This window comes from Fringilla coelebs (assembly GCF_963513975.1).
Source record: "Fringilla coelebs genome assembly, chromosome: 4".
NCBI lineage: Eukaryota > Metazoa > Chordata > Aves > Passeriformes > Fringillidae > Fringilla > Fringilla coelebs.
Window position 1 is genome coordinate 51,574,764 of NC_140032.1, and position 15,587 is coordinate 51,590,350.

At 39.2% G+C, this 15,587-nt stretch overlaps 2 protein-coding genes across 2 annotated transcripts in view; both read right to left on the reverse strand.

Annotated features, from left to right (window-relative positions):
- LOC311152600 (PDZ and LIM domain protein 5-like) overlaps nt 1–11,017 on the reverse strand; it is a 41,254-nt gene extending 30,237 nt beyond the window's left edge. The window contains exons 1-5 of the mRNA XM_084203827.1: nt 10,142–11,017; nt 6,676–6,864; nt 5,705–5,791; nt 4,784–4,939; nt 3,822–3,953 (exon numbers count right to left, since the gene is read on the reverse strand). Coding sequence (XP_084059953.1) covers nt 3,822–3,953; nt 4,784–4,939; nt 5,705–5,791; nt 6,676–6,860 — 560 coding nt within the window. The 5' untranslated portion in view covers nt 6,861–6,864; nt 10,142–11,017. The remainder of the gene's footprint in view (nt 1–3,821; nt 3,954–4,783; nt 4,940–5,704; nt 5,792–6,675; nt 6,865–10,141) is intronic.
- A 2,323-nt stretch (nt 11,018–13,340) lies between these two features.
- The window catches only part of LOC311152601 (PDZ and LIM domain protein 5-like), a 79,677-nt gene continuing 77,430 nt past the window's right edge, over nt 13,341–15,587 (reverse strand). Inside the window, exons 8-9 of the mRNA XM_084203828.1 lie at nt 15,014–15,050; nt 13,341–14,384 (exon numbers count right to left, since the gene is read on the reverse strand). Of these exons, the coding sequence (XP_084059954.1) occupies nt 14,291–14,384; nt 15,014–15,050 (131 nt within the window). The 3' untranslated portion in view covers nt 13,341–14,290. The remainder of the gene's footprint in view (nt 14,385–15,013; nt 15,051–15,587) is intronic.

Genomic DNA, 15,587 nt, shown 5'->3' on the forward strand with positions numbered 1-15,587 from the left:
GGGCACAAGTGCCCTGGGGTGTGAGGAAATCTGCTGACAGGACAGGTCAGGTAGTATCTAAGGGACAGCTTGTAAATGCTTTCTCCAGATAGCCAGGATTTCTGTGACTTGGATCTCAGATTCAGTTGTTTGTCATACAAATCACGTGCTATATTTTGTCCAGTATCAAAATACATAGTAGCTGAAAATATATATGTAGGAAACCAGAAAAAGGCAGGTATGAGAATGACAACAAAACTCCATGAACAAGGGATGGCTTTTTGCAAGGGTTTTCTGGTATAACAATAGAGAAACAGAAGCCAAGAAGCACTGAGTGCTGACCTTATCCCTACTACAAGCCCAGTGTTTATATTTCATCTTAACCCAACAGGGCTCCAGAATCTTGCTAGAAAGAAGAAAAGCAAAATAAAGTAATAGAAAGAGCAGAGAAAATCATCTGGGTGGAGGTATTTCTGTATCAAATTACAGGGAGGGAGTAGGAAACCCCTCTGTAAGCAGTGCTTTATACACAGAAATAACTCAAAGCACCTTTCAGAGTATGTATTCTCTCAGAGTTAACACCAGTGCTCATCTCACAAGGTGAGACTACCAATTTTTTAGAGGATTTGAATGTAGCATAGTATCAGGAAGATAAACCAAAAGCCATGCCAAACACAAAAGGGCTGTCAACACCCATTCTTGCTAGTGTTTCCCAAAATTTCCCAGTGTTTCTGCCTTGAGATTTAATTTTAAGGCAGAGCTCCAATTCTTGGTCATGCAAGACATTAAATACATCATTTCCTGTGCTGCATACGTGTCGTTTGTTAGAAAACACGCAAGGCCCATAAACTCAAGGCCATCCCTGTTGCCATTAGGATGAAACACTTAGCTTAGTGCAAGACTGCATAGCTGCTGCACACCCCCAAAAAAGCACATTACAGACGAGCCTGGTGGGGAAGAAAATGTGTGGATGCTCACCACCACTTCAGGCCAGTTACTAAGTCAGAAAAAGGTCAAGCACTCTGGCAGCAGCCCAGTACAGAACAGTTTAAGACAGCCAGCTTTTTGGAGCAGAGATAGTGAAGTGAGAGGGATAAAAGGGAAATGTATCTGGAGGAACCTTACTGCAGAAGAGAATCAACACCCTGCTTTTGTTATAGCTATAACCTTCCTGAGTTTATCCCCAGAGATAATGCAATGAAGCCTAAGCTACCTTGGTATAATAGATTCATTACCTTTTCATTAAAGTTATGAAAGATATAAAAGAGCCAGAAAACTCCAAAGCAGTTTATTACTTGGCTTTCTTGGTTGAGCCAAACAGACCTAATTCTGTTTGAACCAGTTAATCTACTCCATTCTGTTATATACTTCTCTCTTTAGTTATGGGACATAAGATTTCAGCTCTCCTTTCTTATCAACTATTTTATTGTGGAATGAAATGAGCAGCCATTTAAAACAACTTTTCAGCATTATATTAATTTACATACCACAGTATGTCACTAGATGGATTTTAATGCAAAGACACTTTAATACCTAGTTTCACAATCAATGGGTATATTTCTCTCAAATCTATTCCTTTTTTCCTGACATTATTGATTAAATTTGCTTGATCTTTGCTGAAATTCAGTAACAATATGCAGTTGCTGACACTACATTTATCTTCTTTTCCTACATGTTTCTCAAGCCATACAGCAAAGGCTGTGGTCCTTTATTCAACAGGACAAGACAGCACAAAGCTTCATTTCTTCGGCTCCATCTACTGGCAACCTCTCCTTCCTCACCAGTGCAGCAGCTCAGGACTAAGAATGTTAATATGGAAACCAGAAATCATTACCCTCATTTGTTGTATGCTGTCTTCAGGACAACACTGGCTATTCCTGCAAAAATGCTTTTTAAAATGCAGTTTTATGCAGTGTTCTTAGACTAACTACACTGCTACATCATGTGACCCAGATTTTAGGTCATATCCTGTTTGGGATGTCCATAACAGCCTGAAAGTCATCTTCTTCCTTTATCACCTTATGCTACAGCCTTGTAGCAGCAACCTGAATAACCAGAATAGCCTGGCTATTGCAATGGCTTAAGAGAAAATTCACCTTTCACAAGTTTAAAGGTTACCTTTAAAACCCCCTAAAAATCCATGGATGTTTATTTCAAGCTATTCAACCTCAATCTTGATATATATCCAATACTGAAATGGTCTTCTGGGCAGGCCTATATGGTCTCTGTACTCCCAGTGTACCTTCTGGCTCCCTGGCACACCCTCTCCAGCTCTGTCAGCTGGAAGAGAAAAACAGATTAAGCCCCTCCAAAACTGGACTTTAGCTGTGGAAGAATGAAACCAGTTCTCCATTGTTTCCTGCCTTTTCCAACACACAGCCCCATGTACTTGTAAGGGACAGCAACTGAATGGAGACACTTTCGGAAATCCAACACTGAATGCATCTCCAAAAATAAATCTTCAACACCAGGAGAGCTTATCCCATACAGTGAGCAGACAATGGACAAACAGAAAGCCAGTTAGAGATTCAGGAAGGAGAAAGTTTCCATTAATGTAACAATCTACCTTCACTTGCCAAAAACAATGCACATTAGTTAGTGAAAGAAAAAAAAAGAGAAGTCAAAGAATTTGTTTTCACTGTACTAAAGCATCACAAAACAAACACCACAGCTAAAGAATAAATTCTAGCTGATGGCATGGCCTGGGCTTCACCTGTAGTGCACAGAGAGGTATAAGAACTCCTAAAGAGGTTTTCTCTTTCAATATGTATATAAAAGGTTTTCTAGCAAGATCATTCAGTGGCAAAAATTGGTATTTTTTGCTGTATTATATTGGTATTTTAAACTGTATTTTATCACCACAATTCTTTCAATGTTCCTTTTTTATCTTTTTAAAGTGGATATGCTACAAGTTAGAAATTTTGACACAAATAAAGTTGGCTTGTGTCTTATAAAGGACTATTTCCCCTCCCTGAGGTTAGGGCTACTTTAATCTTCTCTGGAGACTGAGGTCACCTTGGAAGCCATGAAATAGAAGTAAAAGAACGAATACTTGTTACTCAACATCAAGTGGATCTCAGCTCTACTTATAATTGGGCCTTATCTCTAGAAGGGTCTAACTCTTGTGAAGATATAAATAGGTACAAGAAAACCCACAGATTATTTCTTCCTTAGCACAATTTAATACATGCTACCCTGTAAAATAACCAAGCAGGCTTCTGCCTGTGCAGCTGAAGTCATAAAAACAGCTTTCCGCTGAAGCAAGCGTTAACATCGCTGCGGTCAGGAAAGGAGAACAAACAGTCCTGTGCACTGAACAGGATCAGCACTGGAACAAAGAGCCTAGACAGCAAATATTTTTTAAAACAGTCATTTGCTGGCCTGCATGCCAGTTATTTGATTTTATACATTCAAAGTGAGCTTTAGAAAAATAACCTAACGTGACGCTTAGCTGCTCAAGGAACTGTGGCAAATAATTCTCCCACACAGAAGTTTGAAGCCAGGACCTCTTGTTTCTTCTCTGGCTGCCTCTGTAGGCTGACACTGCCTCCCTCAGAGGCTCAGGACGCAACACAAGCACCACCATGCATACCAGAGGGCACTTGAAGCCAGTGGGTAAAGGAAACCTCTGCTTTAGTACAGTGGACTTGCACAAACACCATCAGCAGGTCCAGGGTGCACACATTAGTCCAGGTGTGCAAAGAGATGAAACCGGCAGGGCGTGGAGCTGGTAACCTCATGTCAAAGACCAGGACAGGCACAAGCATGCAGACAACAGAAATGTGCTCTGAAGGACTAGCCAGTCCCCTAAGTGCCAGCCACACGCCACACCTGGACAATACCTCTTGCTCTTTGGCAACTCCAGAGCACTTGTGGACTTCCTGGAGGGCGCGCTGGCCGGCGGGGGAGGCTTTGCGACAGGCGTGATCAGCAGCGCATCCAGCAGCGAGCGGTAGGCACTAGGCTCGTGGAGTCTAGCAAGTGTGTAAAAAGACCCCACAAACAACTGAGGTGACCAAACCAAGTTCAGGATGGCTGGGACCACAAGCAACCCAAAATCCCTTATGAGAAGTCTATTTGGAGAAACTGAATCCAGGAAAACTGATGCAGGAATTATGTCTAAACAGGCAGCCCACAAAATGGAGGCTGCACAATTCAGGGGAGGCATAAGAAAACCCACTAAGGTGTGAGAAGGATGTTCTCTGTATATTTTTACCATTAATAAAGTAAAATAAAAAGTAATGAGAAAATTTTTTCATCTCTTTTAGTTTTCTGATTTTGTGTATGGTTTCTAAAGCACATAATTTATTAGCATCCTAGAACATCTATGCAATTTAGAAATACAAAAATTTGGTATTATTGCCTATTAAAAAGTATTTTACAATATAAATGGATGATCGAAAAACTTGTCAAAATGTTTGCTCTAAGCAAGCCTTTATAAAAAGCAATGCAGTAAAGATTAAGGTGGAACTCAGCAAGCTATTGTTTTCAAGCATCAAAAAGTTCCTCAAAGTTGCAGATTATTCTTTGTCACTCACGTAACACAAATGTTATTTACAGTTAATTTACTAACTGAACTGTAAAACAGGTATCATGAGGAACAGAATGGTGGAATTACTCACCAAGGTTCAGAGCAGCTGAGCTATAAATAGGGCATGGGAGCTTTGGACATATTCTAATGACTTGCCCAGTATTGTGACAGAGCTGAATGATTTCGCAACCCTGCTAGGGACCAATTATTCTTGTGTGAACTGGAACCTCCTTAAACCAACCTATGAAACATTCCTTTGAAGTTGATGTCTACCTGGCCCGGACAGCAATAGCAGCAGACACTGCAGCAGCAGCCATACTCTTAATTTTTGATCTCTGCTCAAAAGGAGAAAGAGCTGGAGGAGGAGAGGGTCCAAGGATCGGCAGATTTCCCGAAGGATCTTCCAGCATTACTTCTGCAGCACAGAAGCTTTGAGCCAATGCAGGAGAAAACAGAGAAAGTAGGAAAGATTGACAGAGATACAGTTCAACACCAGACCACATTAACCACTGGAGAGTTATGCAAGTTTCCAGCTCACAGAGACATCAGGCAATGTGTGAGTGACTTGAATACTAATACACAAAACAGCAATTTTGATTTCACCCACAAATAAAACTGTTCCCTCATCAAGTGAGCATTTAGCATCTGTCAGCCTTTAAATTCCTCATCATAGACTCTGCCTCGCATGCCTGGGTCACTCCCACTGAACCAGGGCCCAGAACTCTCCACATGGATCCATTTAAGACTCCATGGTGTGGACAGAATTAGCCATGAAGACCAATTACCTTGTCCTCTCTTTCATAATAAACAGTAAACATAGAAAACCGGAATATTTAGTGATGTAACTTCTGCAGGTCCACCCTTACCAAATTCAGCGTGTAACCCCCTTTTCATTTTCTCTACTTATTTTAAAGGTGGAAATGGATTTGAACAGGAAAAAAAAAAAGGTGAAAAACCCAGACCGGCTCCAAAATAACTCCAACAATTTCTAACCTCTAACTTGGGTTCTTATTTTAAAATTTCAAGATTATCCACCAAATTGCTGCGTATTTTTTAAATAACTACAAATATGGACAGAACACTCTAAATACCTACAGAACTATATACAATTTCCCACATTTAAATGCAAAACCAGAGCCTGAATACCTTGCTTACACCTAGCAGCCTGCTGTAGATGTACCTTAAAATATTTACCTTGTATGACTTACAGATGATTTATACTGAAAGCTTGAGATTTTATTGAAAGAATTTGTTTCGCAAGTAGGCAGAGATGCTTCATGCCTGCCCAAAAGCAGCAAGAGAAGAGAAGTCATTAATCAAACACTTATTACACCTCTGGCAATACTAACTAAAGCTCAGGAGTTCATTTAAATGATTTTCCTAAAGCTATCCTTACCCATGAACAAACAAACAAAACGGGTATGTTTTTTTCAGGTATCCTGTAGTGTTAATTACTGAGGGAAGCACTCTCTCTCCCTACTGGTAAAGACTTATACTCTGGATGTCCCATCACTACACAAGTTAAAGCTTGTATTCTCCTCCAAAAACTTTGGCCTACCGGACAATTTAAAAACACACACTTTGTAGCAATGGTGACTATATTCTCCTCATGTCACCAACTTCTGCCAACAAAACCCAACTGCATCTCCTACCCACAACTGCTTTTCCTCCTCCATCAAAAGGCTGCTTTAATTTTTAAATTATTTTTAGAATTTTTGCTTAAAAGTTAGTTGAATTTCTAATTACTATATAAATTGCCAGAGCACTATGAGGGTCAGGAAACCCTTAGGCTGCTTCATCTTGACAGCATCATCATCATCATCAAAAAAAGAATCAGGTGAAACTGTATGGCTTTATACCTAAAGAGGAAAGACTTAGATTAGGTATTAGGAAGGAATTCTTTACTATAAGGATGGTGAGGCACTGGAAAACGTTGCCCAGAGAAGCTGTGGACACCCCAACCCTGGAAATGTTCACCTCCAGGTTGGATGGGACCCCAAGCAATCTAGTCTAGTGGCAGGTGTCTCTGTCCATGGCAGGAGCATTTGAATTAAATGATCCTTAAGGCCCCTTCCAAAGCAAACCACTCTGTAATTCAATTTCACACTCTGTGTAAAATTACGGTTTCTGACTGCACCTTTCTAACGCAGCTGGCTCGGATGTACCTGGCAAGGGCAGGAGGCAGCCCAGGGGCTGTTCCCACATGCAGGGCTGGAGAAGGCAGCCCCCCAGCTGGGTCAGCAGGCAGGGGGAACTCGGTGGTCTGTGTGGCCACAGCACACATCTTGGGGACAGGAGGGGCTTCATCCGCCGGCAGAGGGCTTGCTGCATCTGGAGCAGGCACGGTCATCTTCCTAGTTGATGTTTATTTCATGAGTAATTATAATGAGACAATATACAGAGAAAAAATTTCTCATTTGATTAAAAGTTGAAAATAGCAATGACCAACTCTTTCTAGCTGGTATTCTTGCATCTGTAATTCTTGCATCTTCTGTAGGAACCTAATACTTACACTCTGGAAATCACACCATGCTGAAAACAATTTTTGGAGGCATTTTTACAGCTAAAGCTTGAGTGCTTGTTTAACCACAAACCCAAACTATTTGGATAGTTACTTTAAAAATAACAAACTTGAACAAGAGCACAATCAGCATACAAGAAACTACCTAGCGTCAGGAGATGACACACTGAGGCTACCGGGCCCCTGGCATTTAAAACCTGAATGATTGAAGGGAAGATGAGGTGTACACTTGCCTAAGACTTCCAAAAGGTTCTCAAACAAAAGTTCTATATAATAATAGGAAGCAGAAGGACAACTAGCATTCACCAGAAGAGAGCAATATTTCTCCCCCGTATTTTGCTTCCTCTTGCTTGTCTTCACACTAAAACAACCATAAACACTCTGACAGTTTTAGTACAGTCAGCCTGAGACCTTCTCTTCTCCCAAACTACAGTTTCTGCAGAGAATGTTCCTGGATGTCCACTTATGAGAAAGTACACAGCAAATATCAGGATTAATACCTATTATTGCTTATTACTAAGTCTTTGTATTTACATCAGGAATAATTCCATTAAAAGAAAATATAAAAGTAGGTCTGCATGACTGTAAAAGGCATGTTTATAAAATACAATCTAAAGACCTGCTGGCATCACATCTGTTTTATATTAGTTATACACTTCCTCTGGAAGTGCCAGATTCTGTGGTTCACATGATCTAACACTGCCAGGATTACTTCTTGAGATGACTTTTTGAAACTTTCTGGAAAGGCTGTCATTGCTCTTAAATATTTTATTGTTAAACTTACAGGAGGACATCGTATATATGAAATAGAGTAATAATACACTATAACGTATAGTTAGTTATATAGACATACAACTATTTAAGACTTTCCATAAAGAACTAAAACGACAATAAAAAAGCATTATGAAGTCTACCTTCTAAGCAGCTCACTTAACTTTAATCTAGAAATGAAATCCAGATCCTCCATACATTTTACAGCAAGCTTTCTCCTTCTTGGTGGTTAAGTAGCGGCTGATACAATTTACAGAGCTTCGGCCAAGAAAAGATGGGGCCCATTTGGAAAATAAGGACCTAGGCCAGTCCTTGACAACAAATTCAAGGCTTCAGTAGAAAGAGCAAGTCTACTCACCCTTGGATGGCCCAATTTTGCTTTACTAAAAGCCTGACATGGCACTCATGAATTGCTGCATTCAGCTTTCCAATAGCTGCCATTTTACTAAAAAAGGGATTTGAAGACCAGATTTGCTGTATTTCCCACTCAAAAGAGCATTATAAAAGCAGCAGCATCTGCTCAGTAATAAAATATAAGTATCAACTGTAACTGCTACATTGATGACCTCTCAGTTCAGGGGAGAATCCAGACTACACAGCTGCATCAAATAACCATCAAATTCTTCTCCTTCCCATACCCAATGCTAAACCTTCCCTCTACAGCTCTGCAGAAGCTGCTCCAATTTCTGCCCTTCTTGAGCAGAAAATTCTTACCATCTACCTTTATATTTGTAAAATACTTCGGCTCTCATCCTGAACCAATGGTCAGAACATAGCTGCTTTTCAGATTTCACATTTCAAAGCTCCTCTCTTGCTAGGTTAATTTTGCCAAATAATCACATTTAGAGATATAGGTCTTGAGTAAGATCAGATTTAAATTTTTTTTGCCTGGACTCAGAGGCAGAGCTAGGATTTAGAGAAGACTCCTTGCTACTCAGAACACAGTAGCTGCAGTGGTATCTGCAAGGCATCTACAGCTCAGCAGAATCATAAAATGGTCTGGATTGGAAAGGACCTTGAAGGTCAGCTACTTCCAACCCTCCTGCTGTGGGCAGGGACAGCTTTCACTAGACTCTGCCCAGAGCTCCATCCAACCTGGCCTTGCACACATCCATGGAAGAGGTAAGTAGGTGTAATCATACTGAAGCTTCACTGGTAGACATGAAAATCAATTACTGAAGCAGTACTTTTTTCACTGCCTTTTTCATCTCAGGTTTTCTGCTTAAAAAATAAAACCACCAGGAGTATTGTCATACATCTTCTGTGTATATTTTTCATCTTTGTTGATCTAAGAGAATTTGCTGCTGAAAACATCACAACCAAATGCTCTTTACTGTATTGGCTCAAGCCAAATGTCACCATGAAAGAACCCACCAGCCTGTCAGCCTCCAACCCATCCTGCCTAAGCTCATGTTAGCTCAGGAACATACCTGCTTCTCCCAGACAACAAAAATGTCCTCAAAAGACACCATAATAGACTTCTATTTGGATGTCAGATTTCCTCTTCTCTCGGCTAGTTGAGAACACTGCTCTAAAGGTTTAAAACTGCTCAATTCCAAGTCTTAGTATTTAGTTTTCCAACAGCAGAAAGCCCACACAGCTGTAGGCAACAGTGCATTCTTGTATGCTTTATTCAAGAATGAATGGCAGGACCAGGCACTGTTCATTTAATTCTCATTTTTACAGGGAAGCTTTGTTTCATGACTTTGTGCTTGTGAATGCTACTTGGAACTCAAAAACTTCTGCACAATGTAAGACAAACCATGAGAAAATGTTATTGACCTTCAGTAACAATCAATCACCCTCCAAAGTACTGTTGCTCTCTTCTTACTGCTCCTGTCTAGTACTCACAAATTACCTCCAAAGCACCAACAATTTGCCAAAGTAAGTGCCAGTAAAACTATCCAGGGCCAGTGACAGGAAATTTGCCAGATAATCTCCTAGTCTTCTGTGGTTGTATCACAGCACAACACTGTGTTACAAATAAAATAACCCACATTTTAGAAAATTATATTTCTAAATTCATATTCACTTTTGACTTGTTGAAACCATTAAAAAGTTACTCCAAGTTTAGGTGGACACTCACTGACAGCATACACACACTAAATCCTGTACCTTGTTTTAATTAGTATCTGCAAGACTGTTCATGAATTTCCTCATCTTTATCTAATTTTTCTCCTTCCCCCTCCTACCACTTCCAGGAAAATCCCTAGTCACAGCAGCTTAATGAAGTTTATTTTAAGTGAATGACAAACAGCCCTCTCTCCTCCAAGGCAGACAAACCCAGGCTAGAAGAGCATAGATTGTTAACTGAATCAAAACCCCTGTGGATGATTTACCTCGCAGGAGCTGCTGCAGCAATATGTTCAGAAAGTCTGGGAGAGGGGACACTGCCAGGGCAGGAATCTGCTATTGGCAAAAGAGCAGCTGCAGGTTCTGGTCTAGCATTGTTTTCACTCCATTCATAGTAAAAAAACCCAAGTGAAGACACACAGAGAAAAAGATTTTTAATCTACATTAAAATAGTACGCAGAAGAGGAAACACTGTGCATGAAAGTGTTAATAAACTAAGAAGGAAAAAAGAACCCAAACTCCAAAAAACCTCCAAAAAGACCATGAAACTGATAGTAAAATACAACTGAGAGGTTAAAATGATGCAAAACACACTTAAGAAGTATCACACTTCCAGTGAAGGCTGAGAGTGTCCTTGCTGCTTTAAAACTCAGAAAGCCAAATAACAGTGGACATTTATGAAGATGGAACACATTAATTTGGGATTATATTATGTGATAGAAAACAACTTTAGAAAATACGGAAAGTGACACAAGGGCTAGTGGGATTCACGCCAAAGCTTTGTATGCTTTTTGCTACAACGTTTTGGTGGGGTTAGTTTTGTGAACATTACACTATATATTTATCAGTCTTTTTCATATCCTTTCTTTGATTCAGCTGTTATAGGAAAAAAATAATCTAAAAAATGTTCCCTTAAAGCGCTCTACTTGAAGAAAAGCACCTGCCAGACTATAAAACACAAAAAAAGTAAACTGCAAGGCAGAGAGCAATCACAACAGTAAGTTTTGAGCAGACTAAATTAGCCACAGGGGCAGGCATTCTGCAGTTTTTTTTCTTATGTTAGCATGCAGAATTAAATATCTTTTTAAAGTAGGGACCCTTAAGTGCTGAAAATTATTGAACAGATTTAAGAATGACCAGGGAGCAGACCTCAAAGGTGGTAAAGGTGTGGATGGAAATTCTGGTGCAGATGGCATCTCCAAAGTCGGGGTAGCTATGGATTTTTTATTCAAATTAATACAGGTATCCTGTGTTCCTGCTCCATCAGGTAGATCTGTAGGTATGCTTTACATATATTTATGACACGGGGGAGAGAAAAGTAAATACATTATTTTATGACAGATTGTTTCAAGACTGACTGAGAGCAGGACAAATATTTTCCAGTCACTGTGGATCAACTAAACTACAAATCCAGAAAATCTTCACTCAGGACAATGAATTGACTCTACAATTTAAGGATAAAACCAAATCCAGAGCTGAGTGCTCATGAGGAGATGGCTGAAAGTGAACATTTGAAACAAACACCTTGGAAATAGGGAACTGCAGAAAGAGAAATAATCTAAATCACATAAACTTTATACAAAGGCTAGATATTGTCTAAGTTTTAAGTAACTGGTTTAAAAGCTGCAATCTACACATTTCTGTAAGGGCCTTCTATTTCTATATCCTGTCTTTCCAGCTGCTGAAGAGAAAAATCCATTTTATCCAAACAAAAATCCCTAGTGGGTTACAGTTTAGAAAAAAACAATAGTAAAAACCACACAGAACATCTGACTTGGACAATGCCTGCCAGAAAAGCTGAATATTATTAAATTGGGATATTTTACTGAAGATCGCTGATGAAAGAGAAGTTTCCATTTCATTGTCACATAGATATTTCTAGGAGAAGTGGTTCATTTTTGGGAACAGCAACAAGAAGTCCAAAATTAAATGCCAGTAAGATCTGTGCAATGGGGATATTGGGTGAAGAGATGACATCTTTCAAGAAGTAAATGAAATTAATTTCATGCATTCATAAACCACTTCTGGAACTAGTAGAGTTTTTGCAATGAATGTATAGAAAACTAATAATTTGGCTGTCTCTCAAACTGCTTTCATATCCTTGAAAGAGAGACTCTATGTTTAATTTTACTCAAAACAGAGGCTTCTATTATTTTGATTATTTAGAGAGTGTTTATTCTCCTTTTCCTCACTACAGCAACTCCCCCTTCAAAAGGATAAGAGCTGGTAAGATAATGGTAAGATAATGGTAAGTTTAATAACAACATGAAAATATTCTCATTACCTAGGGACATCTCCAGAACATAAAAATACCTGAAGGTCAAACCATTTTGCCCTTAAAAAGAAACCTTTACAGAGAATCTAAGTGATAACCTTTCTAACATTTCACAGTTTTCATTGCATTAATGGTCTCTGAAATGCTCACATTTCGTTCTGTTCATGAAGAAATTATAAAAACCCATAAATTTAAATACACTCCTTCACATTCCCAGTTTAATATGCAGTACTCAATAATCAAATTATTATATTGTGGTGTATGTGCACTCAGTAACACACTGGGGTTTAGTAACACAGTACTCACTGCCAAGTTACGTGATGGAGGGGCACGGAAATTAAACTGATTGGCACTTCTCATCCAAACACTCTTTTGTGAAATTACTGAAGTGAATGTTCCCCTACTGTCCCTAAGGGGTTAACCCAAAAAGTGTGCAAGAGGTGACATCCCTTGGGCTATCATTACCAGGGCAAATCTGTGCAGTGTTAGGCATCCACACTGGTGACTGTTAGTGCTAGATAACTTATCTATTACCTGAAGTCTCCATTTTCTGTTTGTCTTTTCCTAAAGATAAAATGACAAATACCATAAGCTACTGGTGTACTGTATAGCAGCATAAACCACCTGAAAAGGAATCTCAAACTTAAAATGGTTCCAAAGGTCCTCTCAAATTCTGACATCGTGCAAGGAAAGAAAAACAACCCCATCAAGTCTTCTGCAGAAGCATCTGTTCACAGGACCAATTCCATCAGAGGAGTGTGTGGGTCAGCTGCAGAAACCCAAACCAACTGCAATGGTTCTCATTGAGCAGTCATGAGAAACTGGGCTTTTATGTGTGCTTGGCAATCACCTTTGTTTGAGGTCTCACATGTTATCTGGTTCAACAAGCGCTGCAAAAGCTGACAGGGAACTTTACTTCGTATATTCTTACTCCCCTAAGGGTCAATCATTTTATTGATTCCTGCAAATCTCATGTCAATTTCAACAACACAAACACGTACCCCATTTTTAAGATGATCAGGAAGTAAAACACTGAGATAATTTTAAACAATTCAGAATGTTTCTACTATGCAGCAGGGTTTTAATTGTTTATCTTCCTATAGGCTGCGAAGGTGCTATGAAATGTCAGCCCCATGCAAGAGAAGAATATCCAAGGAGTCCGAGAGACTCAAAAGAAAAACAGACAGAGCTAAGATAAAAGCAACTTTTATTAAAATACTCTCCAAGCTTCAAAATGCATAAATTAATGGATGTGTAGCTACTATAATACATTATTTTACATGAGAACCACAGGGCTGTGAAGCTTTTATAAACACAAGAAAGCCTATAAGCTTCACTCTGTAAATAAATAAATACTACTGTCTAATCTTGTCCCTGCTAGAAGAGGTGTTGAAGCTCTTACACAGCAACATTCTGCTCAATTATTGTTTTTTAAGTCTTCCAAAACATGAACATATTACTAGTCTAAGCAGCAGAATCTTTATATTCAAATTTCACTTCAAGTCAAAACATTGGAAAATAATTTTTTAAATTTTTTTTCTTTTCTTTGCTGAAAAGCAGTCTGTCTTCTTGCTGTACTTTGTAAAACATTTACAACCACTCTAAAACTGACCTGCTGAAAATCTAAGATAATCCAAGATAGTTTTCCTGGTAAGTACGATTATTTGAAATAAGTGCATACAATCCCCTCTTCATCTTCTCCCCCAGCCCCAAAATCAAGGTAACACAATTTCTTATTCATTTGATGAAAATTTTCTGCTTTCTAACAGCCTACAGTAACTCAAACTCACCAATGCAAATGACTTCTTTCAGTCAGAAAAAAACTGAAACAACCATCTCCTCCCCCACAGTGGGAGATTCAGCCACCCAAGTTGTTAAGTCTTAAATATGTATTTTTTTGTCAACTAATGATTAGCACAAAAACATTTAATCTCATTTTTTACACATCAGTAGGAAAGTGTTAGAAAAGTATAGAAAAGGCCTGAATTTCTCTCGCAGAAAGGTTACTGAAACACATTTTCTTTTTTCATTTTTTTCTTTTGAGTTTTTTGTGGTTTTTTTTTTTTTTTTTTTTGCAAAGCAGATGGAAAAGAAGAAAGGAAGGAAGTGTTTTTATTTTGCTTTTGCAACTTGGGTAAAATCACTGGACATTAAGAACACGTGCTGAGACTTCATGGTGCCAGTCACGTAATTTTGTATATTTGGGGCTAAGGACGTGGATGGGAACCTTTTCCCTGTGGAAAGAAGTGATAGAAGAAAAATAAGAAAGAAAGAAAGTTTGTCTTAAGCAGTTTCACAAGTGAGCATGCAAACTCCATGCACTATTTCTATCACATTGTCTTCCTCTCTGTCAAAAAGCTGGATCCAGCGTTAGTCAAAGTCAGTAAAGAAAGCCTCACTGACTGCAAGAGCCATTAGATTTAGCCAAAGGTTGGTGCTCCTTTTGAACACTGCTTGACCCAAAGCAAGGAGACAGCTGACCCTCACTCACAGCCAGAACAGCAATACCTCCCCAGCTATGTCTTGCAATCAGATCCACACTCACAAATCAAAAATGCCTGATGAGACTTGCAAAAGGAAAACACAAGCTGACCTCGTACAGGCAACCAAACTGGTTCAAGCTTACAGAAAATCTCTACACAAACTCCTGCACAAACATTACTACTGGACTGCACCAACAGCTTTTAAAAAGGCTTGTCTATGGAGAAAAAGACCTTGATTTTGACATGCTGAAGTAAAAGGCAAAAAGGGAAGGAACATTTTAAAAAACACCCAGATGTCACACAAGTGCACCAAACACTACAAGTTAAGAATTAAAACATGCAATGTATTAAAGTAATAAAAATGTAAAACATCAACTCACTTAGTCTTCTTCCCAGCTTCATTTTCTGGTTCTTTCACTGAAGGAAAACAAAAAATTGTTATTTTCTAGGGCACTAAAGACACTGTACCACAACACTGACATTCTCTGCTGTGCCAATGCATTCACTACAGCAGGAAATTACAACAAGGCTCGTTAGGATTCTTTGATTCTAAATCCGCCCCAATGGACACGAGTTATGTCCATGAACTTCAAGAGCCCCTTTGCTAGCAGGACTGCTGAAAAGCGGCTCTGCTGGTCTCTGCCCTTCCCCCGGCCCACTCTCCATGCTGGCACTGAGTAAAGTGATTTGAGAAGGTGAAGATGAATGGAAGTTAAGAGGTATTTCTTCTGGATGAACATCCAGTGGGATTATATCAGGTGATAATCCAAGCATCTGTTTGCAGCCAGGCTATTTCCCACCAAGGTTCTAGAGGTCTACACAAGGGATAATGCAAAATTCCCAGTTCTGATTTTAAGGCTGGCAAATCCATTTGCAGTAATTTTCTTACAGCATTTGTCAACATGATAAATTCATCTTTACTGGATAACATGTTATTTGATGTTCAGATCCTAT